The sequence below is a fragment of the Centrocercus urophasianus genome, unplaced genomic scaffold (assembly GCF_019232065.1).
Source record: "Centrocercus urophasianus isolate 14NV4802_14NV808 unplaced genomic scaffold, USGS_Curo_1.0 seq_10, whole genome shotgun sequence".
Lineage (NCBI taxonomy): Eukaryota > Metazoa > Chordata > Aves > Galliformes > Phasianidae > Centrocercus > Centrocercus urophasianus.
Window position 1 is genome coordinate 43,162,825 of NW_024884142.1, and position 24,261 is coordinate 43,187,085.

General features: G+C 42.1%; 1 protein-coding gene across 2 annotated transcripts; it reads left to right on the forward strand.

Moving 5' to 3' along the window:
• The first annotated feature begins 1,416 nt into the window (after window positions 1-1,416).
• On the forward strand, window positions 1,417-23,421 carry HSF2 (heat shock transcription factor 2). 2 transcript variants are annotated; one of them, XM_042810657.1, is made up of 13 exons: window positions 1,483-1,638; window positions 4,687-4,795; window positions 5,007-5,134; window positions 5,912-6,036; window positions 9,295-9,370; window positions 10,469-10,530; window positions 10,641-10,725; window positions 11,574-11,743; window positions 12,877-13,146; window positions 13,631-13,736; window positions 18,778-18,831; window positions 22,054-22,138; window positions 22,487-23,421. In XM_042810657.1, exons 1-13 carry the CDS (start codon window positions 1,498-1,500, stop codon window positions 22,774-22,776), a joined length of 1,701 nt encoding a protein of 566 aa, XP_042666591.1. In that variant the 5' UTR covers window positions 1,483-1,497; the 3' UTR covers window positions 22,777-23,421. The 2 variants fall into 2 exon arrangements, with proteins under 2 accessions (XP_042666583.1, XP_042666591.1); XM_042810649.1 differs by lacking the exon at window positions 18,778-18,831 and having other exon boundaries at window positions 1,417-1,638.
• Window positions 23,422-24,261: the final 840 nt, after the last annotated feature.

Below are 24,261 nucleotides of genomic sequence, written 5' to 3' on the forward strand. Positions count from 1 at the left end.
AATTAAAGAAGAAATGAATACCACTTCTGTGCTATTTTTATAGGAAAACATGTTAAAGGGTTAGTAATAAATACGACTCTAGGTCTGATTTTTTTCTCTTTTTAAAATAACAAAAGCTGCTGGTCATAAATGGAAATTAACTTCTTTCTTAGAACAGTTATTTAATTGTACAACTTACTGTGAGTCTTTATTTTAACACAGATATTCTGTGTGCTGAGTCTGCTTTTCCTGCAGGGCGCATGGAGAAGAAAAACAAATCAACAAATCATGTGGATACCCCAAAAAATAAACAGTACTTGAATCAACTGTGCACGATGACAGCACAAAGCCGAAAAGATATTCACTTTGGAAGAGCAACCTCTTAAAAGCTCTCTGAAATTTTGTGACTGCTTTGTCTTTTGCCTTCACTGTGATCAGTATAGGCGAATAATTAAAATAGCTGAATTTGAAACATCATAGAGTGTCTGAGAGTTAAGGCAGCTAACAAAGATGTGGTTTTTATCATAGCAGCAATGCAACAGCCTTTGAATGTCACGTGCTGCAGCCACAAAAAGAAGAGTATTGCCTTGAAACCTGTCACCTTACCTGAGCTCCCATTTCATTCTTGGTTGTTTTGTATTGTGCTACTTGTCTTTAGGAAAATCTGTAGGCTAGTGCTTGGGAAGTTGACTTAGAGTTTACTCAGGGTCTGGTGTAAGAGGAATTTATACAGGCTGCTGCTATAGCCCTGTTGGACTGTTCTGTGGGTATCACTGTAGCGCAGAAAGATCAGGATTGAGAGAAGGCAGATGAAGGTCGTAACAGTAAAGTGTTGCTATATGAGGGTTATTCTTTGTGACATCTGTTTTTAAGTATATATGAAACTACACTGTAGAGCAAGATTCCATCTCAAAGCTGAGATATCTGTTGCCAAAATTCATTTAAGAGAGGGCAGGGCTGGCTGCAGGGCTTGCCCGTTTCTCTACCGCGAGAGGAAAAAGCTGATGCTTCTGAGATTTTAAGTATATGTGATGTCAGAATAAATAGCAAACTATATAAGTGGATACCCAACTTTATTCCACTGGCTTTCAGCCCACCTCAGAAGCAAGGTTTGGCGACACCGCTCTCCCTTGCTGCTTCCTCTCTTTCCCGGGCCCCGCCCCTGCGGCTGCTCCAGTCCCGCCCCGGAGCAGCAGGCGATGACCATTGGGCCTCGCCCTTCTTTCATTTGCATAGAGGGGTGGAGTCCGCCTCAGGCCCCGCCCCTCACGAGTGTGCGGCCGTGCGCGCGCTGTTGTGGCACGTGAGGGCGGCGCACGTGGGCCCGTTATGTAAAACACGGGGGCCGAAGGGGCGGGGAGGCACCTGAATGCTGCGCAGGCGCGCCGGCCGCCCACTGCCGCGCATGCGGGGCAGCTCAGTGCGCAAGCGCGCGGGATGAGGGGCGGGGCCGAGTGGCGCTGGTTGCCCTCCTCTCGCGCCCCTCCCCCGGTCAGACGGCGGAGGTCTCGAGCGACAATGAAGCAGGAGCCGCAACAGCAGCAGCAGCCGCCGGCCCATCAGCCGCCCCCCGCCGGCGCCGGGGTGCCGGCCTTCCTCAGCAAGCTGTGGGCGCTGGTGGGCGAGGCGCCCAGCAACCAGCTTATCACCTGGAGCCAGGTGCGGCGACGCGAGCCTCGGCCGTTGGTCGCCCCGCCCCTGCCGTGTGCCCCCCGGCTGCGGGAGGCAGCTCCCCTCTGGCAGCGGCGGTGCGGGTCCTGGGGCAGCGGGGGCCGGGAGGGTAGCGGGGCCTTAGGGGGCTTCGGTGGGGCGGCGCGGGGCGGGAAATCCAGGCACGGCCGGGCGGGCCCCTAGCGGGAGGAGCGACCCCGGCGCGGTTATCCGGGGACCGCGTGCGGCTGGAAGTGACGAGCGCGGGTGGCGGCCCGGGCCCTGCCGCCGGCTGCGGAGCCTGCCGGGGCGCGGCTGGGGCGGGGAGCCGCCGCGGGGCACGGGTTGGGGCTGGGGCTCGGGCGGCGCGGCCGGCGCCGGCACGCGGCGTGTGCTGACAACGAGAGGCACCTTCCGCCGCGGCTCCGCCGGCTCGTCTGTAGCGCCTGGAGTTGTGTAACGGCTGCGAATTGTGTAGCTAAAGAACAGCGGGAAGACGGGAGAAGGGCGTATTTACATCCTTCCCCGCGGCCGCCCCGCTCCCCCATCCCATGCGGCCACGTGGGGTAGTAGTTGCCGCGCTCGGGCTGGGCCGGCCGCGGCCACCTGCTCGCGGTGTAACTGCGGGGCTGCCCCGCGCCCGGACCGTAGCGGCCTTTGTTCTGGTGGCCCGGATGTGTTGTGCACCTTCAGTCGACGGAGCCGGGCGGGCATCACCTCTGAGGGAAGTGTCTGAGTGCCTGGCAGGTTTGGGCGCGGGATGGGGATTGGGCTGCTGCTTTCAGTTGCCTGATGTCGTGGGACTTGTAGTTAAACCTGTAGTTACTATTCTAATGCATGTGTGCTTTACCGGGAACTTATTCTTAAAAATAAAAAATAAAAAAAAATCCCATTCTTGCACCGTGACGATGTCTTCAAGTGTTGAGATAACAGTTTTCAGTTGAGTTTAGCTCATGCGGTGGCTCAGTACCCTGCAAAATGTTTTACTGACAGTTGGGCTTACCAGTAGCTTAAGCTTTGTTGAGGAGGGAACAGGTTTCCCAAAGAAGTTGTGGATGCCCAATCCCTGAAGATGTAAAGCTGGGTATCTCCTGTCCAGGGTCTGCCTAATCTAGTGAGTGCCAACACTGCCTGCAGCAGGGGGTTAGAACTAGATGGTTTTTAAGGTTCCCTCTAACCTAACATTGTATGGTTGTATGCTGTCTACACTACAGCAGCTTTCCTTCTGTTTTTGTTTTTGTTTTTTTCCTCCTCTGAAAGAAAGGTGCTGAAGCCAATGTGTTTTCTAGCATTAAAAAGGCCTTTTTGCCGCCTCATGCTCCATGGATGCTTCCCAAATTCATCGTGTTTACCTCAAGTAAATATGCTAGGGACCACTGTTTGGTACCTTTATGTTATTTCCTCAATTAAAAATGAAGACTGAGTTTGAGATTCTGCAAGGCAGTTTATGGAAGGAAGATATACTGATTGTAGTTCGCACAATCAGCCTTTAGCAGTTTCTGTATGGATAAAGTATTGGGAGCTATTCATATGCAGATGTTGGCATATTTGAAAAATATGCTACCTCAGTGAAGAAAGAGTCCTGTTATTGTGACATTTTGTTGTTTTCTGTACAAAACCATATTTTTACACTGTGAGGATGAACACTGAAGCAAAACCAGCCGAATCTTGTCTTCCTGCGTATATGTCTTAGTGCAGGCGTGGGGCAGCAGGAGTAACAAATGAAGTACATAGATTGTTGTCTGCTGCTGTCAGTAACAACAGGACTTGAGAACGGTGTTCAGGTACACGGTAATGCTTCACTGAGTTAAAGCTAGGCCTTAGCGTCTGTTTACAGCATTGATGTAAGTGACTGTTGGGGCAACGAGGAACAATGGAAGTATCTTTCTAATTTTCTGCAAAAGGTTTGAAGCTTTTCAAGCTGATAATGAAGTTAGGTGCTGCACAAAAGCTGTCTGCTGGCATTGCAGGTCGCTGTAGCACCGCTTAAAACCTTCAGCTGGTGAGTTAGGTTATCTTAAAATGATCTGTTCCTACCCTTTCTTTTACTTCCTATTTTCTTTACACTGCCTATTTCTCAGTGGGAGATAGGCGTGCATTACTGGGAAGTTAAGAGGTTTTTCATTTGTTAGAAATAAGTTCCCATATCAGCAATCTTCACGTGGTCTCATAGTTGGTTCTTTACACTTCTTTATTGGGGAGCATGCAGCTGCTGGGGATAGGAAACAAGTGGAGCTTCTTGAACTGAAGGGCTCCTGAGAAGATGGAGCGTAAGTACTGGCGTTTGACAAAGATTATAGGTGAGGTAAGAATATTGTGAATAGATTACAGATAAAACCTCTGCCAGTTTGAAGTCTCTAATTCTGATTCTGCCAATTACTTGTCCTTTAGTTAATGGAGCAAGATTATGGAAGAACAAAGAACGGAGGCTTCTATTTGTCTCGGTCTGTGGATGTAATTTGAGGATCAGTTTATTGGGTAAAAGATTGATCCTCTCAGAGTTGGCACGCAGAAGGAGGGAATTATTGTCTTGAGTGCTTTTTGGTCATTTTGAAATCTTGTGGACAGGCTCAGCTTTTTGACAGCTCTATCTTGCCTAAGAGTCTTAACAAACCAGTCGTACTTTTATGCTGGGTAGCAAAAGGGATTTCAGCTGTGATTTGTTGGGTTTTTTTTGTCCTATTTTGTTTTTGACCTTTCACAGTCTCTGCTGTATCTCTATTCCCTTTCAAGATTTTAAAGTTCATACATACAAAATTTATGGCGTTGTGCTATAATGAAACTGGTGCTTGTTGTTAAACTTGTTGTTAATTAATTTCTTGAGGAAGTGTGGAGAGAAGCAATGGGAATGTTCTCCTTTAGAATGGATGGCAACTAATTGCTAGTGCTCTGTTGCAAAGCAACTGCAGTTATACGCTTTTGTTGTGGAAAACTGCAGGCAAGCAGATCAGTTACGTACTGCATGCACAAAGGAAACATTCCTATGCAGTGATTAATTCTGCAAGCCCGGAGTGTGTTCTACAATAGTCTTAAGTAGCTTTATGTCTCTCATTTTAGAATGGCCAGAGTTTCTTGGTGTTGGATGAACAGAGATTTGCAAAAGAGATTCTGCCTAAGTACTTCAAGCACAACAACATGGCAAGCTTTGTCAGACAGCTAAACATGTGTAAGTTCTCCTATTTTGTTTGTGTCTGTCACAGTTAAAGATTCTGGATGCCTTTAGTTGTGTTATTTTCTTTTGAAGAGTTCCTCTGTGTTGTCGCATTTAGAGTACTGTGTATCCTCAAGACTGATAAAAGGACAGTTGGAACAATGTAGTTTGAATTCCTTAGTGTGAGTTTTCAGATGGGAGTTTTTTCTTTTCTTTTTTTTTAAAGATGGCTTCCGTAAAGTTGTCCATGTTGATTCTGGGATTGTCAAACTGGAGCGAGATGGTCTAGTTGAGTTTCAACACCCATATTTCAAGCAGGGCCGAGAGGACTTGTTGGAACACATTAAAAGGAAGGTTAGTGAAAACTCAGTATATAAACCAAGTAATTTTAGTAATTTTAAATGAATAGCAGAGTTCATGGCAAGTTTTAATCGTGGGATTGTAAGTCCAAGTTGATTTTGGTGCTCTCATGCAAGTTCTGATTTATTTAAAGTTATTTTAGGGGCTTTGACTAGGCTGCTTTAGATAATTATTTCTCTCTCATAGTGAGTTTAACAGGCAGCAAAAATGAGTTATGCAAATAGAAGGTTCAACAGATGCATGTTAAGAGGCGGAACATGCTTTAACTTTACCATTCCTAATGTAACAATTTTTTTTTATGTACCTTGTTTCAGAACATAGCTACTGCAAGAAGTAAGCTTCCTACTCAGGAAAGCTGGAAGCAAATACATAAACATATTTGTTATGCTGCTGTTACATTTCTAAAACTTGATCTGCTGTTACTGAGAACTAGGTGAATTAAGAGTAGCTATCAAGCAGAAATACAATTACTATGGTGAGAGAGAGATGCTTGTTAGCCTTGGGTTAATTTGAAGTAGCTCAGATGTAGAGCACTGTCTACTGTGCCTGGAGAATCTGAACATAAACAAACACTTATAACAAGTATGGGTGATATGGCATCTGTTGTAAGAAGTCTCTTCGTTTCTGTATTTACGTATTTGATGCCGTGGTTTATTACTGATTTTTAATTCGGTTATCAGCACTAGAGAGGTTATACTTGATCTTCAAAAGAAAATAGTAATTATCAGTGAGTAAAGGGAAGCGTTGTTTCTGACTTCTCATCTCTTAAAGGTTTCTTCTTCGAGACCTGAAGAAAACAAGATAAGCCAGGAGGATCTCTCCAAAATAATAAGTAGTGCTCAGAAAGTGGAGATTAAACAAGAGACTATTGAATCTCGATTGTCTGCCCTGAAAAGGTAAATGCTCTGTCAACAGCTGATCCCTAAAATGGAGTAATTCTGGTAATAGATATTAGAAAACAAATATGACATAAATGTAAGACCTAATTTTGATAGTGTTTGACTTGAACTGTTGTTGTAGAAAGATGAATTTCAGTGAAAGATTTGCATTGCAATTGAATATTTAAGTATGACTAAAAGTAATAGGCAAAATTGGTGTCTGAAGAACTGCCTCTGATAATTCCTTAATGCTGCTGAGGTGGAATATTCAACTAAGTTCTTAGCATACACCAAATAAGCTTAGTTGCTGTGTTTAGTCTAAGGTAGTTTGGTTCTTGCAAATTACTTAGACTTTCATACTACAATTACTGTTCTTACTCATTACTTTATTTTCCTCTTGCTGTCTTCATTCCCTCAGTGCTGAAATTACAGGACAGTTAATCCTTATGAAAACTTGTTTGGAATTGTAACTTGGGAACTCATTAGTTACAACCACAGATATGTAGAATCTAAAATCCAAATATAAATTGAGTATTTTTAGAATATTATTATTTCCTATTTAGTAATTATGTTTTGTTGTTAATAATATGAGCAGTGTGAGTCAGAAATACTTGAGTGTGTAGATAGAGTATGTAGATGAAGACAGGATTTATAGAGACAAGCTCTTGCACTGAAAGTCACAGTACCTCAGTGGTACCTATCTCCAGGACTTCAAATTGAGAAAATAATTGCTTGCCTCTGTGGCAGATGTAACTAGTAAGTTCAACTTTTGAAAAATAAATGGTTTCATTCACTTAGCATCTTCAATTCTAATTACTGAAGTTTGAAGGGCAGACTTATTTTGATTAGGAAGGGTCTTTATTAGAAACTGGCCAGTCAGAGTAAAAAGGTTCCTGTTCACACTATTGGGTCATATAATTTGTGTTGGAAGAAGCCTCAGGAGACCATCAGGTTCAAACCAAGCTCAGAGCAGGGCTGACTGGCTGAAATGACATTTTTTTCTAACATCTGGACAGTTTGCGAAGATGTCTTTGACATCTAAGTTGTTCAGTGAGAATTCAGTGATTTAAGTAAAACTGTATCTAAATCAGAAGAGCCAATCTTAGGAAGTGGGAAGATTGAGAAAGCTCAGAATCCCTGACTGCTGTTGTTGAATTTGTGATGGAACTGTCTTTAAACTGTTGGACATTTTTATCCTCAAAACTGCTACTAAGCTGCATCTTACTGCATATCAACAACTGTTTCATAAACTGAGCTTAAAATTCCCTAAAAACGTGAAACACTGGTGGAGAGATTTTCATTCTTTGGCATACATCTTGAAAATTAAACTATGAAAGAGGGAAGGCTGGTATGTTGTTTTTTCTTATCTGCTGAAGCTTTTGATATTCATTAGCTACTGATGAATGTGCTTTATGCTGTCAGCAACCACAAGGTTCATGGTAGCAAGGGTCACCTTATATCAGTTTTTATGCTGTCTTAGTTCTGGACTCTTGTGAGTACTGCCAAGGTTTGTAAACAGGCAAGGTTTGTAAGAGACAGTGTTTCAGGAAAACTGCTCTCTCTGCTATGCTCTTCAGCTAGTGTACCCCTTTACTGGAATTAAAGGCAACCTATAGCTGTGTGTAAGACTTCAGCTTGTTCTACAAAGATCTGTTCAAGATGGATGTACAGTTTCTGATAGATGGCTTCCCTCCAGCAAGAAATGTGTGAGGGAGGGCAAATAGCTGTAATATAAATGATGAACTGCAGTATTTGCTACAGAACACTATTTTCAACTTAGTCGCCACCATTAGCTATATGTTTTCACCAGTGAAAAATAAGTGCCTGCATGCTGTGCTCATAACAGTCTATACCAGAAGTGACCCACTGTTTCACTGCTGCTGTTTTGCTGTAATTGCTGGTAAGATGTTGCCCACACAGTCCATCTTTCATCAGCTTGAACAGACGGGAGTCACAAGGCACCAGATCCAGACTGTACAGTAGGACAATGCAGCCAAAGTTGGCATTGTATTTCGCAGTCTTCAGGCTGCTGTGGAGCCTGGAATTACCTTGTTACAGGAGGTTGCCTTCCCTGGCATGACTCTGAAAGTTTGACCCTTCAAGCTTTACCAATGTCTTGATGTATCAGTCAGCATTGATGGCTCAGGTTCCTGGAAATCCAAAAGGATCACCCTTTTTCTATCCCAAAAGAGAGTGCACATCATTTTACTGGCTGAGAGCTGTGTCTTGAGATTTTTCTTCGGTAGATTCACATGTTGCCACTTCTTGGACAGCCATTTTGACTTCAGCTCATAATGGTGACACTACTCATCACTAGTAATGATGTGATCCAGAAACTGTCACTTTCAGACTCATAGGTACAGTAGGTCCTGACAAACTTTCATATAGTATTTTCTATTCCTTTGTAAGCATTCATGGGACCCACCTGGCACAAGCTTTGAGATATTCCGGTGTTGCCACCATTGTTTTTGATGCACTGAAGCTCATACTCAGTTCCATACTCAGCTCCTTGGTTGTAGTCTGCTGATTGGCATGGGTGAGCTGATGGATGGAGATGCTGTTCATTACCCAGAGCTGTGCATGGCTATCCAGAACACGGCATGTCTTCGTTACTGTCACCACCACTGAAGTGCACCACCCGCCACCTCACTGTGCTCACATCCACTGTTTGGTCTCCATATAAACATTCAGCAAGTGTCAGTGAATGTCAGTGGGTGCAGTTTTTTCCACATGGAAGAATTCAGTGACACACCATTGCTTCATATGCACTTTCATATCAGATGCCATTTTGTCAGACTTGCCCTTCTGGTGCCACCTGTTGAACAGCAACAAAATGAAACCGAATATTGGTGGGGCGGTTCAGCATCTACTGCCATACCACCAACATCCTCTGATGTTGTGGATCAGTGTAATAAAATAGGAGGAATTACTTTCTGAGCAGCTCTCCTAGAATGAAAAGAAGGTAACTTTGTTGTTTGAAAGGGCACAAAGCACCTAATTCCAAAATGCTGAATTAGTATTAATATGTAGTGTGTAATGCCTAACTTGGGGAAAATACGTTTTATGGAGTTTGGAAGTTCTCCTCAGGGTGCTTGTTGTGTTTGGTTCTCCATTTTGTAATTATTTCCAAGGATTGCTAAATGATTTTCTTCTTTTTGTACAATCAGTAAAGCATTTCAAAAACCTTTATTGAAATGAACTACTCTTTAACAAAAATTAATAATATGAATACTTCAAAATTCAGTTTGATTTTTTTAAATTATCCTTTTCAAACAGGGAGAATGAATCTCTTTGGAGGGAAGTGGCAGAACTGAGAGCAAAACACCTGAAACAACAGCAAGTTATTCGGAAGGTAAGGCTTCATTTAAACACAATCAGTGGGTGTTTCTGAAGTAGGAATGCTCTGTCTTACTCTCCTGGTGTCAGCTGGAATAGAGCTGATTTTCTTTGTAGTGTCTGTGATGCTATATTTTGGCTTGAGGAGAAAAGCAATGCTGATAACAGACCAGTGCTTTAGTTGGTGCTGAGCAGTGCTGTATAGCGTCAAGGACGTTTCAGCTTCTCCTAGTGCCCTGCCAGCAAGGGGGGCTGGGGATGCACAAGGAGCTGTGGGGGGGACAGAACCAGGAGAGCTGACTCAGACTGGCCAAAGGGATATCCTGTGTCATGTGGTGTCGTGCACAGCTATGAAACTGGGGCAGTTGGCTGGGAGGAGCAGCTAAAGATCAGGAGAAACTGGCTGGATGTTGGTTGGTGGGTAGTGAGCAATTTCTTTGAGCATCCCTCATTTTGTAAATATGTATGTGTGTATGTAGATGTGTATATGTTTTTGTCATTTCTGCTTTTCTGTCTATTTTGGAAATTCTTTTTACTTGAAACGAACTTTGCATTTCTGATGATATCAGACCAATAGATACTGAACGGAAACCATTAATGACACATTAGCTTAGCTTGATGCTTAGATCTGTGATCTACCAAAACTGTTGTAAATTCAAAGAGTTTGCAGGTTCTTTTTTTTCTTCACGTCTATTTACATAATAGTAATACTATAAGCTGCAAATAATTACTGTGTCTTTTTTCCATGTTGTTCAGGCCAGATGTATGCATTTAATTCTTAATATTAAAACATGCAGGAAGAGAGACTGAGATTTCAAGGGGAAAGGCAACTGATGAATACTGTCAACTGTATGGGTCCTTTTTTCTGGATTTATCAAGAGAACTTTTCACTAGGCCGCAGTATTGATAATACAGGTTACACATATGGTCAACATTCTTATGTTGCTTATAAGAATTTTTCTAATAGTTGAATTTAATGACTTTTTTTTCCTCTATAGTAAATGAAGTGTACAAATTTATTCTTAGTGCTTGCTATGTGAAAAAGATATCTCGGTGCCTTGAGAGAAGTAATTATGGAGCAATGTAACTAAGTATAACATTCTTTTCTTGATAGATTGTACAATTTATTGTTACCCTGGTGCAGAACAACCAACTAGTGAGCCTAAAACGCAAGAGGTAAGTGTGGTCTTGAAAAGTTGCTATCCACTCAATATATTGACTTTTTTTTCTTAAATGAAACTTAAGAATTAGCTCCTAGATGACGGATTTCCTTTTCTGTGATTTAGGCCTCTACTTCTGAACACTAATGGACCTACAAAGTCAAATGTATTTCAGCAAATTGTGAAAGAACCAGCAGACAATAATCATCATGTAAGTTTTACTTTATGCATACCATTTGTTATGGTGAAGGAAGTAGTGAAGAGGGACAGACAGATCATGTCTTGCTTACTGAGGATAAAAATGTTGAAGAGCTTTCAACTTTTAGAAGTGGTATGCCACATTTTCTTCAGAAGCAAATGTGTTGATAATTGCCATTCACTTTTCAGTATAATCACATAGAAGCCACTTAACTACGTATAGCGTCATGTGAAAATGCTGACAGCAGATGCTTTTAATAGTAGCACTGTTAAGGACGTTGATGTTATGTTGTTGTCTTCTTGAGTTAGGAGTCCCAGTACATGAACAGGAATCCACCTGCAAAGCAGCACCTACCCTGCAGAATCATGTTAAGTTCTTGTGCTGCTTGAATGTCCCACCATTGAAAGATATATTCTGCTGTCCAAATAATTCTGGCTGGGGAAATTATTAGAATTATTAGCTTGGGACTAGAATTAATAGCTTTATAATGAAGTATAAATGGCAGATCATGACTAATAATAACTTTTTTTAGTATTTTAGTTCCTTTGTAGTCTTGCCTTTGTAGCTTTTTGTTACTTTTGTTGTCTGACATTGGTAGTACTTTATTTGAATAGCTTTATTACTTGCCAAACATTTTTTTCTGTAACTGCTCTTTTCCAGCTTGCTCATTTATATATATTATTTATATATGTATGTATATTTCTATCAAACATAGATCTGTACAAACTCATTGTAGTCTCCAAGGCACAGGAAAACCTTCTACCTCTTTAGAATTGTGGTATTGAAAGATACAGTGATAACTGTCAGAATGCTGAAGCTAATTGTCCTTCTGTCCTCTCATTCTTACAAATTATTTTCAGGTACCTCTCAACAGAACTGAGGGCTTAAAACAAAGAGAACAAATTTCAGATGACATCATTATTTATGATGTTACTGAGGATGTGGCTGATGAGGAAAACACCATGGTTGATGAAGAAAATGCTCCCATTACACCAGAGACAAATGAAGATACCACTTCAGATTCTTCTAAGTAAGAAGTCTTTAGAAGTCTACATAGAAAGTGGCTTCCAATACTGAATAGTATGCAGTAATTCAAGTGTCTGGAGTACTCTTGCACATGTAGGAGCATTATCTTTGAATTCACACTAAATTTCCTCTGGATTTGTTCCATGTAGTTGATTGGCTGTAGGAGGTTTTAATATGTTGATAGAAACTAGTGAAAAGTAATCTGTATTATTACACTCTTGTTAAATGTGCTGTTTGTCCAAAGACATCAGTTATGTCTACTTTTTGGTTGTGAAGACAGACAGCTATTCAATTTTAAGAACTTTGGGGGTTTTTTTGTTCGTTTGTTTTGTAGTCCAAAGTGTTTTGTGACTGCATGTTATCTTTTTGTACTATAGAAGTAGTTCATCTTTGCCTATGAGCAGAGGTTAAGATGCAGCTCTGTTCCTTGCTTGTGTGGTACTGATAGGACCTGTGTTATGCCACAACAAATAAAATTTAGAGATTACTGTTTTATACTTGAATTAACACTTGTGTTTGAACTGATGTCTGGGAATGCATTCTCTGATAGAAAAGTTTAATTGAGATTAGGTTTCAGTAGGTAACACAACTACTTAAGGGTTAAGAAAACTGTGAAAATACAGAGATAACAAATGAAAACCATTTTGTTTTTTACATTACCTTCCTCGTATACATAAGAAGCTTAATTAAATGTAACAGTATTGACTGAGGTCATTCACGTTACTGCTAATCCAGAGTTAAATTGTGTTCCACCAGAAAGATGCACGCTGTGTGGTCTGTCTTGTTTGGTGGTCTTATGTGCTTTGTCCTACTTCATGCATAGTTCACATTTATGTGCAAGCTTGTACTTGTTGTAATGCAAAAGCATCAGAATTCCTATATGCTCAGAATAGTGTTGTTGTGACATAGCACAACAGTATTTACTGGCTGAGCTGCATTAACTGTATTGAGTGTTACTGGGCCATACCAGTGGGAAACAGGTATGTTTAGAATATCTGGCTGTATTTCCTGTTAAAATGCGGAAGGAAAATTGATTTCCATATTTTAGCTTGGCTGAAATGGAAAGTAACTAAACCTACACATTTACAAATTTAAGAGTGTATCAAAAATTCATAATTTATTTGTCTTGTTTTACAGCTGCAGTCGTTCTCCTGATATCGTAATTGTGGAAGATGATAATGAGGAAGAATACGCCCCTGTAATTCAAGAGGATAAAAGCACAGAATCGGTTGCTGTCTCAGCTAATGATCCCCTCAGCCCTGTCAGCGACAGCACAAGTCCGCTCATGTCAAGTGCTGTACAGCTGAACAACCAGTCAACTTTAACTGCAGAAGACCCAGTCTCCATGATGGATTCCATACTCAATGAAAATGGAGTAATTTCACAGAATATAAATCTCCTTGGAAAGTAAGTAGCCTGTTTTTTAAGTATCACAAATTATTGTTTGAAATCAAAAGAACCGAATAGTAACTCCTAGTTCTCCTAGTTGAGAACTTAATAGCTTTATTCTGGTAATGTAATTTGACAGTGAAATGTTACAGATAAACCATTTAAACTGGCGTTGATGTCAGGATTTACCTGCAAGGGTTCCTGCGGGTGGATTGGATTCTATTAGAACAAGTGAGATGCAGTTGTATTTCTGCTCATGATAGTTGTAGTCTAATACTAATGTGATTTCTCTTTTGGAGTACCAGCCTTCCTTACTTGGCTTCTCCTCTATAGAGTAAGGTTTAAGTCTTTCCCAGGAGTTTATTTGTAATGAAAGGCAGTCATCATAGTTCTGGTGGAAAATTTTAAGGTGATGTACTATATCTGTGTAAAACTTAACTGTGATTTTTTTTCTTCTTTCTTTTAATAGATGCAATATTACAATATTGTTTTTGTCTTCCAGAGTTGAACTTCTGGATTATCTTGACAGTATCGACTGCAGTTTAGAGGACTTCCAGGCCATGTTATCAGGACGACAATTCAGCATAGATCCAGATCTGCTGTTTGATGTAATTTTCATAGAATCATAAAACGGCTTGGGCTAGAAGGGTTTTTTAAAGATCATCTAGGTCCAACCACACCAGCTATGGACAAGGTTGCCATCCACTGGATCAGGCTGTCTGGGGCCCTGTCCACCCTGGCCTTCAATGCCTTCAGCTCTAGTGCCTCATTACTCCCTGAGTAAAAACTTTCCTAATACCTAATCAAAATTTCCCATTTTTTTAGATTTAAACCTTTTCCCCTTGTCCTGACTATGAGGCCATGTAAAAAAAATTAGTCTCCCTTCTGTTTATTATAGAGCTCTTCTGAAGTACTGCAAAGCTACACTGAGGCCTCCCCAGAGCCTTCTGTTCTCCAGACTGGACAAGTCCAACTCTCTCCACCTTTGTAGGAGAAGTGCTCCACTCTTCAGAACATCTCTGTGGTCCTCTGGACCTTTTCCACCAGTTCCATATTCTTGTGCTGGGGGCCCCAGATCTTTATGCAGTTCTCTTAAGTATTGTAGAGCAGAGCGGTACAATTGCATCCCTTGCCCTGGGAGCAACCCTTCTTGATTCAGCTCAGGATACAGGTTGCAAGTGCGCACTGGCTCCTGTCAAGCTTTTCATCCACCAGAACAGAACTCCGAAGTCTTTCCAGTTTGTATGCATCTGGGATTGCCCTGACCCAAGTGCGACACCTCACACTTGGCCTTGCTGAATCTCTTTTAAGTTGTTGTATGCCCACTTCTCAGGCTTGTCCAAGCCTCTTCAGGTAGTATCATTTCCTTCTGTTTTATCAACTGCACCACACAGCTCTGCTGTAAGTAAACTAGCTGAAGATGAACTCCGAATAGATGACATCAGTTGCTCTGCCTCTGTCTGATGCCATCATAGAGGGCCACCAGATTGCTCAGATCTGCCCTTGGGAAGACGTGCTGGCTCTTCTGGATCTCCTCCTTGTCTCATGTACCTTAACAAAGCTTCCAGGACATTCTTGTCCACAATCTTCTTAGGCACAGATGAGACTCAACAGCCTGTAGTTGCCCGGATCTTTTCTCCCTTTCTTAAAAATGTAAGTGATATTTTTCTTTTTCTAGACCAGGACCCTGGCATGCATGTCATCCAGCCCCATGCTCTTGAACACGTTCACTCTCATCAGGTGGTCTCTGACTTGCTCTTATAGTTGGAGAAGTTTTGCTCCCTCCATCTCCTGTCCAGAGGTTCAGGGGCATGAGATGTGGGAAGACTGACTGCCAGAGTGAAGTCCAAGGCAGAGGACTTACTGAGTCTTTTCCATGTCTGTTATAGTCAGTTCTCCCTTCTCACTTACCAGAGGGGCTATGCTCTCCTTTGCCTATATTCTTCCCAAGACCCCATGTCCCTGCTTCCACCTGTACATTTCTCATCTGTTAGTTTAACGAACAGGTTTTCAGCCATGCTGGTTTTCTGCCTCCTCTGCTTAATTTTTTACGCTTGGGATGGAGAGCACTTCTGCACTCGAAAAGGCATCCTTAAAGAGCTGGCTGCTCTGCTCTGCTCCTTTGTCTCTAAAGGATAGCTTCCTAGTGGATCTCATCCAGTAATTACTTAAACAGCTGAAATTTTGCTCTTTGGAAGTTAAAGGTTGTGACAATGCTCTTTGCTAGGCCCATGTTTCTCAAGATCATGAGCTCAACCAGGACATAGTCACTACAGCCCAGACTGCCTCCAATCTTAACCTCTGTAATAGGCTCATCTGAATTACTGAACACCATGTCAAGTGATGCCTCAACTCTGGTCAGTTTGTCTAAATCAGGAATTTGTCCTCTGTGCTCCAGGAGTCTCCTGCATTGCTTGCAGCCGGCTGCATTGTTTCCCAGCAGACATCCAAGTAATTAAAATCCCCTATCAGGATGAGAGCCTGTGAGCGTGATATTTCTTGTAGGTGGAGCAACAAGGCCTCATCGACAGGCTCCCCTTGCACAGGCAGTATGTGGTAGACCTTGACAGCCACATGTCCATTATTGTTCCTGTTCCTCATTTTTACCACAAGCTCTTGACCTGGTCGTAACCGTTTCAGAGGTAGTTCTTCATGATCTATCAACTTCTGAACAGAGAAGACGACTCATCCACTCCTCCTGCCCTGCCTGTCTCTTCAAAAAGCTTGTAGCCCTCAGTCATAGCACAGCATTGTGTGATTTGTCCTACCGTGTTTCCATGATAGCGATTAGGTCCTCATTTTTTAATTGCATCATTTTTTCTTCTCCTTATTTCCCGTGCTAAGTGCTCTGGTGTAGAGACACTTCAACTGGGCTATCAGCTGCGTTACCTTCTTACAGAAGCCTTCTCGATTGCCTTTGGGATAGATATTGAGGTTTTCTTGTGCTGCATCCTAAAGTGACAGTGTTCCCTGCCTTTTCTCTGTCACTCAAAAGCACATCTCCTCCCCCAGTCAAATTTAGCTTAAAGCTCTGCTAATCAGCCTAGGCAGTTTACTGCCCAGAATGTTCTTGCTGCACCTGCTCAGTTGCATCTGATAATAGCCTTATTCCTGATCTTTTCAACGTCCTCCCAGAGGGCATAAATCTCTTCTACTGTTTCAAAATATCCTTGTTGCAGCCTCATATGACCCAGCTTGAGTGATCAGGAGTGGATAGTAGTTCTCTGGCTTTATCAGACTTGGTAGCCTCTTGATGTCATGAATGTGTGCCCCCAGCAGCATCAAACCTGTTTACCTGTTTGATGATCCACGTGACAAATGGGTGCCTCTCAGTAAGGAGTCCTGAATTACAAGCGTGCCTTTTTTTTTTCTTTTTTTTTGTGACACTGGTTCTGACTTGGGTCTTCGGTGGATGGCTGCATTAAGTTGGTCCATTCCTGGGTCTGAACCCTTCTCATGCCCTCTCCTTTCCAGCTGCAGAGCCTTGTATCTGTTGCTTAGGGGCACTTTGGTGGCAAGGTTAAAAAGTCCTTCTGTAAGTGAAGTTGAGAGTCCAGTTTCCCTTATTTTGTATGTTTCTGTGGTCTGTTTCCTCCAGTTTGGAAACTGGCTTAGCTTCTTCTCCTTGCAGGGGCTTAAGACAGGGCAGTTGACTTGCTTGTGTCTCTCAGTAATATTATATGCCTCACTTTCTTTCCAGTTCCTACCTGGTGATTGCCTCACGCAGCCTGGTGGCTTGCACCCATAGCACCCTCTCTTCCCCTCAGGCCCTTGGGGAAATTTCAGTGTGTGGAACTGAAGGTCTGGACAGCTCTGTTGCTCCTTGGGAGGTCTGTCTGGGGGCATGTGTTAGCCCCAGATGGTTGTGACTCTCAAGTCTGGGTTTCTGCCTCAACCTGTCTGTTGCAGCAGGTGGTCATCATGTTTATTTCATTAGAGTGGTGCTCGGTGCTGTGAGCAGCCTGTTGCCCTCCCTTTGCCAACTGCTGTGCGGTACCCTGACTGGTGTGCCAGGTCTTGGTTGCTCATGTTCCCAGGGGACTCACTCTCGTTAGGGATGTTATGCTGCTGTTTCTGGCTCTGCCCATGCCTCCTCAGCCACTCTCAAATGAGAACTGGCAGGCCCAGGTGGCTCTCACCTTGTCCTGGGTTCTCCTCTGCTGCGGGACTCCTCTTGCACACCATGATCCCCTAATCTGCTGTAGAACATATCTGCACTGGAGCTGATTGCCGTGGGAAATGACCCAAATTTTCTGTTTATTTCAATATTTTTGTACTGTTTTGGTAATATATTGTGTGGATTGTTACGGTTTAAAATGACGAGATTTTTTTTGCCTTCCATTTAAAAAAGGAAAGTTATAAGTATTTGTGTATATGTTTATCTGGGGCATTGGTAAAACTGTAATACACAGCTGCCCTCAGTGCATGGTGTAGTGATGACATTGATTTAAACTTTTGAGTAATGGCTTTTTTAGTGAAATAATGCTTGTATTTGTTGCTGCATGAACTCAAGATACTAATTAGATTAATAATCTTTCTTTGAAATAACCTAGCACGTTATCTGTCATCTTCTCTGTAAGCTTGTGCTAAAAAGGCTCTTTTAATTTCGGTTCAGGTTTATGTCAAGTAGAGTAATTTGGTTGGGAGGGATCTGTGCAGGTCATCTAGTCCAGCCCTCTTGTTCAAAGGCGAGCATGAAAGATCATGTTGCTCTGGGTCTTGTCAACATGAAGTCTGAACTCTCCAAAGGGAGTTTGCTTGGGTGCCTGCTCTACTGCTTTGCTCTCTGTGAAGGATTTTCTTATGTCAGTGACAATTTTTCCTGCTGCAGCATGAAACTCTCACATCTTGTCCTATATCCAGCTCTGTGGAGTTTGTCATCTCAGTAACACTTCTTTAGTAATAGCAGAAAAGTGCACTTAACCACCCTTGTCTGCCCTCTATAGACAAAATAAGCCATGCTTCATCAGCCCATTGTATGTTTCATGCCCCCTAACCATTCTTCCAGACTTTGTAGTGTGAACATTCTCCTACTGGGAAACCTAAAACTGGTCATTCCCTGCAGCATGGTCGTGCTGCTGGCTCTTGTGGGATGTTGTCTAGCAGGACTCCAATCTCTGAGGAGCCATTCCCTGTCCGTTTGGTCACTAACCTGGGTTGGTGCATGGGGTTATGGTGTCCTTGATATGTTTGTCTGTTGAACTTGACAGAGTAACTGTTAGCTCACTTTTTCAGCTTGCTGAGATCCCACTTAACACCAGCTCTGCTTTCCCTTGTGTTGTTGACTCTTTCCAGTTTGGTGTTTCTTGAAAACTTGTTTGGGGTTTGTTCCTCACTATTGTACACAGATTTCTCGATGCAGCAAATCAAGAATTAGTCTGTATTCCTAAGACTGCAGCAAACAATGTTACTCCAAGTAAGATGTGCTTATAGTTATTTTCTTTGTGACTGAAGTTTTTGTGATTCCAAACAATGTAAACTCTTAACATTTTCTTTGCAAAAGTGGTAACTGCCTGTAAATAAACTTTAGTTGTGATTGGGGCTGAAAACATAGTTCAGGGATTTTTCTCACACACACAGATGTGACGTTCTTGTATTTTTAATAGGACATTGAGATACCTAAAGCTTGATATGTTTTGTCTTATTCAGCTTTTTACAAGCTCCGTACAGATGAATCCCACAGATCATGTCCCTAATACCAAAGTAAGTCTTATATCCATTGCTCAATGTACTCAGTAGTTGAGAGATGCAAACTTTTTTCATCCTTTACTTTTTTCTTTACGGGTATAATTGCACTTTTTTCCATTCTTTTGATTTCAAGACTTTTGTAAGGATAGGAGAGCTGCAGGTGAATTCATCCTGCTTGTTAGGCTTTAAATAGGAAGGAGTAGTTAGGAGCAAATAATAACATTTGGAACTGTTAGGCCAACGCCTGTGCATATTACTAGTCTTTTCTAATCTTTTTTGTATTCTCTTAAATTTTAGAATTTGCAAAAAACTGTACTTAGTAGGTTTTCATCTGTGCTGTCTGGTGGGAAACATTAGAATATGCAGCAGAGCAACATACTAGCTCCTAGAGTTTGTCCTATTCATTTGTGAGCATTAGTTCTTGTTTGAGGAAGTCTGTTTCCATTTCACATTTTTCTCTTCCAGGTGCTGTTAGTTCAAGTTAGTGATATCAGTGCCTCTTCCACAGAATAGTAGGGGTTGGAAGGGGCTGCTGGAGACCCTCTCTGTAAAAGCAGGTTCTCTAGAGTAGGTTGCACAAGAAAGTATCCAGGTAGGCTTTGAATATCTCCAGAGAAGAAAATTCCACAGTCTCTCTAGGTAGCCTGTTGTAGTGCTCTGTCACCCTCAAAGTAAAGAAGTTCTTTCTCATGTTCAGATGGACCTTGCTCTGTTCCAGTTTCTGCCTGTTGTCCTTTGTTCTGTCACTGGGTACCACTGAAAAGAGCCTGGCTCCATCCTCTTGACACTTAACCTTTAGATATTTGTATATATGTGTATCCCCTCTCCTCCAAGCTAAACAGTCCCAGGTCTCTCAGCTTTTCCTCGTAAGAGAGATGCTTCAGGCTTTTGATCATCTTTGTATCCTGCTGCTGGACTTTTTAGTTCTTTGTTCTTTAGTTCTTTCTTGAACTGAGCTCTGTACTCCAGATGTGACCTCATCAGGGCAGAGTAAAGGGGGAGGAGAACTTCCCTTGAGGCTACACTTTTAATATTTGCATAAGGATACTGTTAGACTTAGTGTCGATGTGAGCATGCTGCTGGCTTGTAGGCAACCTGTTGTCTGCCAGGACCCTCAGGTCATTTTCCACAGAGCTTCTCTCCAGCTTGTCAGCTGCTAACCTGTGCTGATGTATGCAGTTATACCTCTGTAGGTGCAGGATGCTACACTTGCCCTAGTTGAACCTCGAAAGGTTCCTCTCCACTCAAGTGTACTCTGCAGCCTTTCCTGGTCTTGCTGAATGGCAGCACAGCCTTCTGGTGTGTCAGCCACTCCTTCCAGATTCGTATCATCAGCAAACTTACTGAGGGTGCATTCTATCCCTTCATTTAAGTCATTGATGAAGATGTTAAACAAGACCAAACCCAGTATTGATTTCTGGGGAACAGTGGTAGCAATGGTTCCCCAACTATACTGCTGCTGATCACAACCAATTACCAGTCCATCTCACTGTCTGTTTATCTTTGCCATGCATTCCAGGCTTATCCCTGAGGATGTTACGGGAGACAGTATCAAAAGCCTTACTAAAGCCAAGGTACACAACATCCACTGTTAGCTATTCAGTCACGTCATTAAAAAAGACTACCACGCTGGCCAAGGATGATTTCCCCTTGTTGAGCCCATGTTAACTACTCCTGATAGCATTCTTTTCTTCCTGATCCAGAATAAGATCCTTCTCAGCAAAGGGGAATTCTTCCTTTTTCCAGGCTCTCTCTTCCAGTGTCTAGGATGGCTGAGGACCAGGCATAGCAGTAAAGGCTGAAGTAAAGAAGGTGCTCAGTAACTGTGTTTTCAGTGTCCTCCATTTACCAGGACATCTGCCTCATTTGGCAGCAGGCCCACATTTTCCCTTGTCTTCCTTTTGCTATGGATATACTTAAAGAAGCTCTTCTTGTTGTCCTTAATCTTCCTTATTAGATTAGAATCTTCCTTTAATTCCAGCTGGGCCTTAGTCTTTCACACTGCATCCCTGCATGCCCTGTGTTCCTGTATACCTTCCAAGTGGTCAGACCTTTTTTCCATGTTCTGTAGACTTTCATCTTCTGTTTTTGTTTTCCCACGAGCTCCTTGCTCATGCATGCAAGTCTCCTGCTGCTTTTACCCAGCTTCTTAATCTCAGGGTTGCAGTGATCTTGAGCTTGGAAGAAGTGGTGCTCTAATGTCATCAGGTTCTCTCCAAATGCTCTAACCTACAGAATGTCTCCAGGTAGATCCTTTCAGAGGTGTCCTGGAGGCCAGGATTGCAATCCTAATTATGACACTTGTTTCCACACGAGATCTTAATTCCACTATCTTACGGTCATTGCAGTCAAGGCTACTGCCAGTCTTCACATTCCCAACTAGTTCTTTGTAAGAACAAGGTCCAGAACTGCACTTCTTACCTCTTCTACCACTTGTGTTAGAATCATCAGTGCTCTGCAGGAATCTGGACTGCGTGTGCTTGGCAGTGCTGCTTTTCCAGCAAATACCAGGGTGATTGAAGTCCCACCACGAGAACAGGTGCCTGTGACTGAGGGGCTCTTTTCAGCTTCTGTAGAAAGCCTCATCAACTTCCTCTAACTGATCAGGCAGCCTGCAGTAAACAGCTACTGTGGTGTCACCTATATTGGCATGCCTTTCTTACCTATAATAAGCTCTCAGCTCATTCATCATTTATCCCTAGGCAGAGCTTTTAATGCATTACAGTTCTCGTAACGAGAGCAACTCCACAACGTCCCCTTGCTGGCCTGTCTTTTCTGCAAAGTACACAGGCATCCATGAGCTGTCCTGCACGTACTTTGAGATCACAGGCCTGTGACCCCACGCAGGTATCTTGTTCTTCCTCTGTATTCCCCATGCTATGTGGCCTGGTATGTGGGTGCTTCAGAGAAGAAAAGGAGAGCTGAGAATGCTGGTTTCTGTAGAGGGATGCGAGAGAATCCCCCGTAACTCTACACAACCTTGATGTGGCTGTTCTTCTGCCTCTTGTCATGGGAGACAGCTCAGGAATGTTTGTTATTGTTCTGGTTGGCCTGGCTTACTCTCCAATCAGTTGCAGTGTTGTGAGCCCTTTTGGATCTGTTCCCCAAGCCTTCAGTTTAAAGCCTGCCTTCACAAATACTTTTTCAAAATAGTTGATGAGCTAAGTTCTAGTGTCATTGCAGTTGCATTAAAGAGGCTCTGAGAGCATGTTTTTTAGATTTAACTTTATTTTCTAGATGGAGACGAAGGGAATAGAAACTACCAAGAATAATGCTGGCCCAGCTGCTTCACAGGAAACACAAGTTTCCAAACCTAAATCAGGTTAGTTGTAATAAGTGGTTTTTGTTTTTTTTGTTTGTTTGTTTTTAATGGTTTAAGTGTTGAGCAGGTATTGTTCTCACTGTTGTTTATCAGCATGACACAGGTGTAGACAAGCATTTAATATATCTGCTTTTAAGGTTGCTTAATGGCACTGTACGAAACTGATGATTTGTGGAGAATCAGAATAACTTTATATAGTAGTTCTTCAGTGTTTTTAAAACCATACAGCTTTTTAAAAAAAAATTTAATAATCTTTTAGTAAATTGTAAGCTGTTACTTTTTTTTCATTCTACATTTAGAATGGCATGTCAACTGATAATGCATTGGGAATTTTTTTTTTTCCCTTAGATAAACAACTCATACAGTATACTGCATTTCCACTGCTCGCATTCCTTGATGGGAACCCAGGCTCCACTGTTGAGAGCGGGAGCTCTGCAACTGAAACTCCTCCTTCTGTGGACAAACCCCTGGAGGTGGATGAGCTCCTGGAGAGCAGCCTGGATCCTGAACCCACTCAGAGCAAGCTGGTGCGCTTGGAACCGCTAACAGAGGCAGAAGCAAGTGAGGCCACGCTGTTCTATTTATGTGAACTTGCTCCAGCACCCATGGACACAGACATGCCATTCTTGGATAACTAATGTAATGGGGACTATGTACATTGTCATGAAGAGGAACTATTTATTTAGAATATTGTTTGGTATGAGTTTTTTGTAAATCACTGTTTTATGTAACCAGATAGTGGGGAATCTGAAATATCCTACAAGCAATTATTTAGCTACAGTTAGACAAGCTGTTAGACACAGTTGGCAATACCAAGTTGGATTGTTACAGTACTGCTGTCAAATGCTTGGTATACTTATGCATATCTCTAAATACCTGAGGTAACCAAACACTTGTTAAGAGTAAGCTTCAGTTTATGGTTTCTTCCACTTCTGGTTTTACATATAATGATGATGACAACTAGTAGTGTATGGTTAGGGAGCACTGACTTTCTGTATCTTTTTTTTTCTATTTTCTACAATATTTTGTTTAATAAACATAAGGCTTTTTTGGGGTGGGGGGGACCAGGACCTGATGTTAGGCTTTTTTTTTCCCTGCTTGAACTGGGAACAAAGTGCCTGTACCTTGCTAAATCTTGGTTCTGCCTTACTTTCACTTCAGTGAAAGTGCTTATACATAGCACAAACTGGGGAAGAAGTTCTTTACAGCTGCCAGGCCCCCTGACTGCATGAGTACTTTAACTTGGACCATCTACTCTGATAAAATAAATGTTATGTAAGTAAGCGTGGTAGCTTAAGAGTTGTCTCTTATTCCCTGTGCCAAGCAGATGTGAATTTAACAGCTGTGTTTTTACTGTGCCAAACTTTTTTTCTATGCACATTTATTAGAAATGAGGCTCATCTGCAAATCTTGAGATTTATAAAGATCCCAACAGCAGTCTAACTATTAGCCACTGTAGCAAACTAATTTATTTCAGTAGTATACAACATATTACTTTCCTCCTTTAGTTGCTTACAGACAACTGCTGCAGAGCCCACTTGTTCCTTTCTGCAGAAGCACTTCACCTCTATTCAAAATGTGTATTTACTGTAAGGCTTCCATCCTTATTCAAGTTGTTATTCCATCTTCATTATATAGTTGAAGAGAAGGTATATATGACCACTGTCAGTGTCATATAGGACAAGTTGACATTACAGTAATCAAATGATTTCACTGAGCATCTGATTTAGTGTAAGAAGTTCAACTGCAACTGAAGAATCCCTTTTTGCCCTCAGAGCTGTAGCTACAGAGGTTTGAGAGAAGCTTCAGAGTAAGATGTCCCAGTAAAGTGATAAACTAGAATAAGCTTGCTTATTGAGACACTGTGTGGGAGAAATGCCTTTATGATACTAGAAGCGTATTAAATTCAACAGCTTTATTTTCTTAAAGGCATAGTCTGGCCTCTTCTAAGAGTAGCTGAATTTATGCTGACACAACTGTCTCCTCACCTTCCTTTTTCCATGAAGGACCAGTTAGTTACAGGTTACAGGCACTACAGTGAAATACCAGTTAATTCTAATATCAGGAACTACTGTATTAAAACAAGCATTAAGGTATTTCACCTAAGCATTAAAAAAAAAATA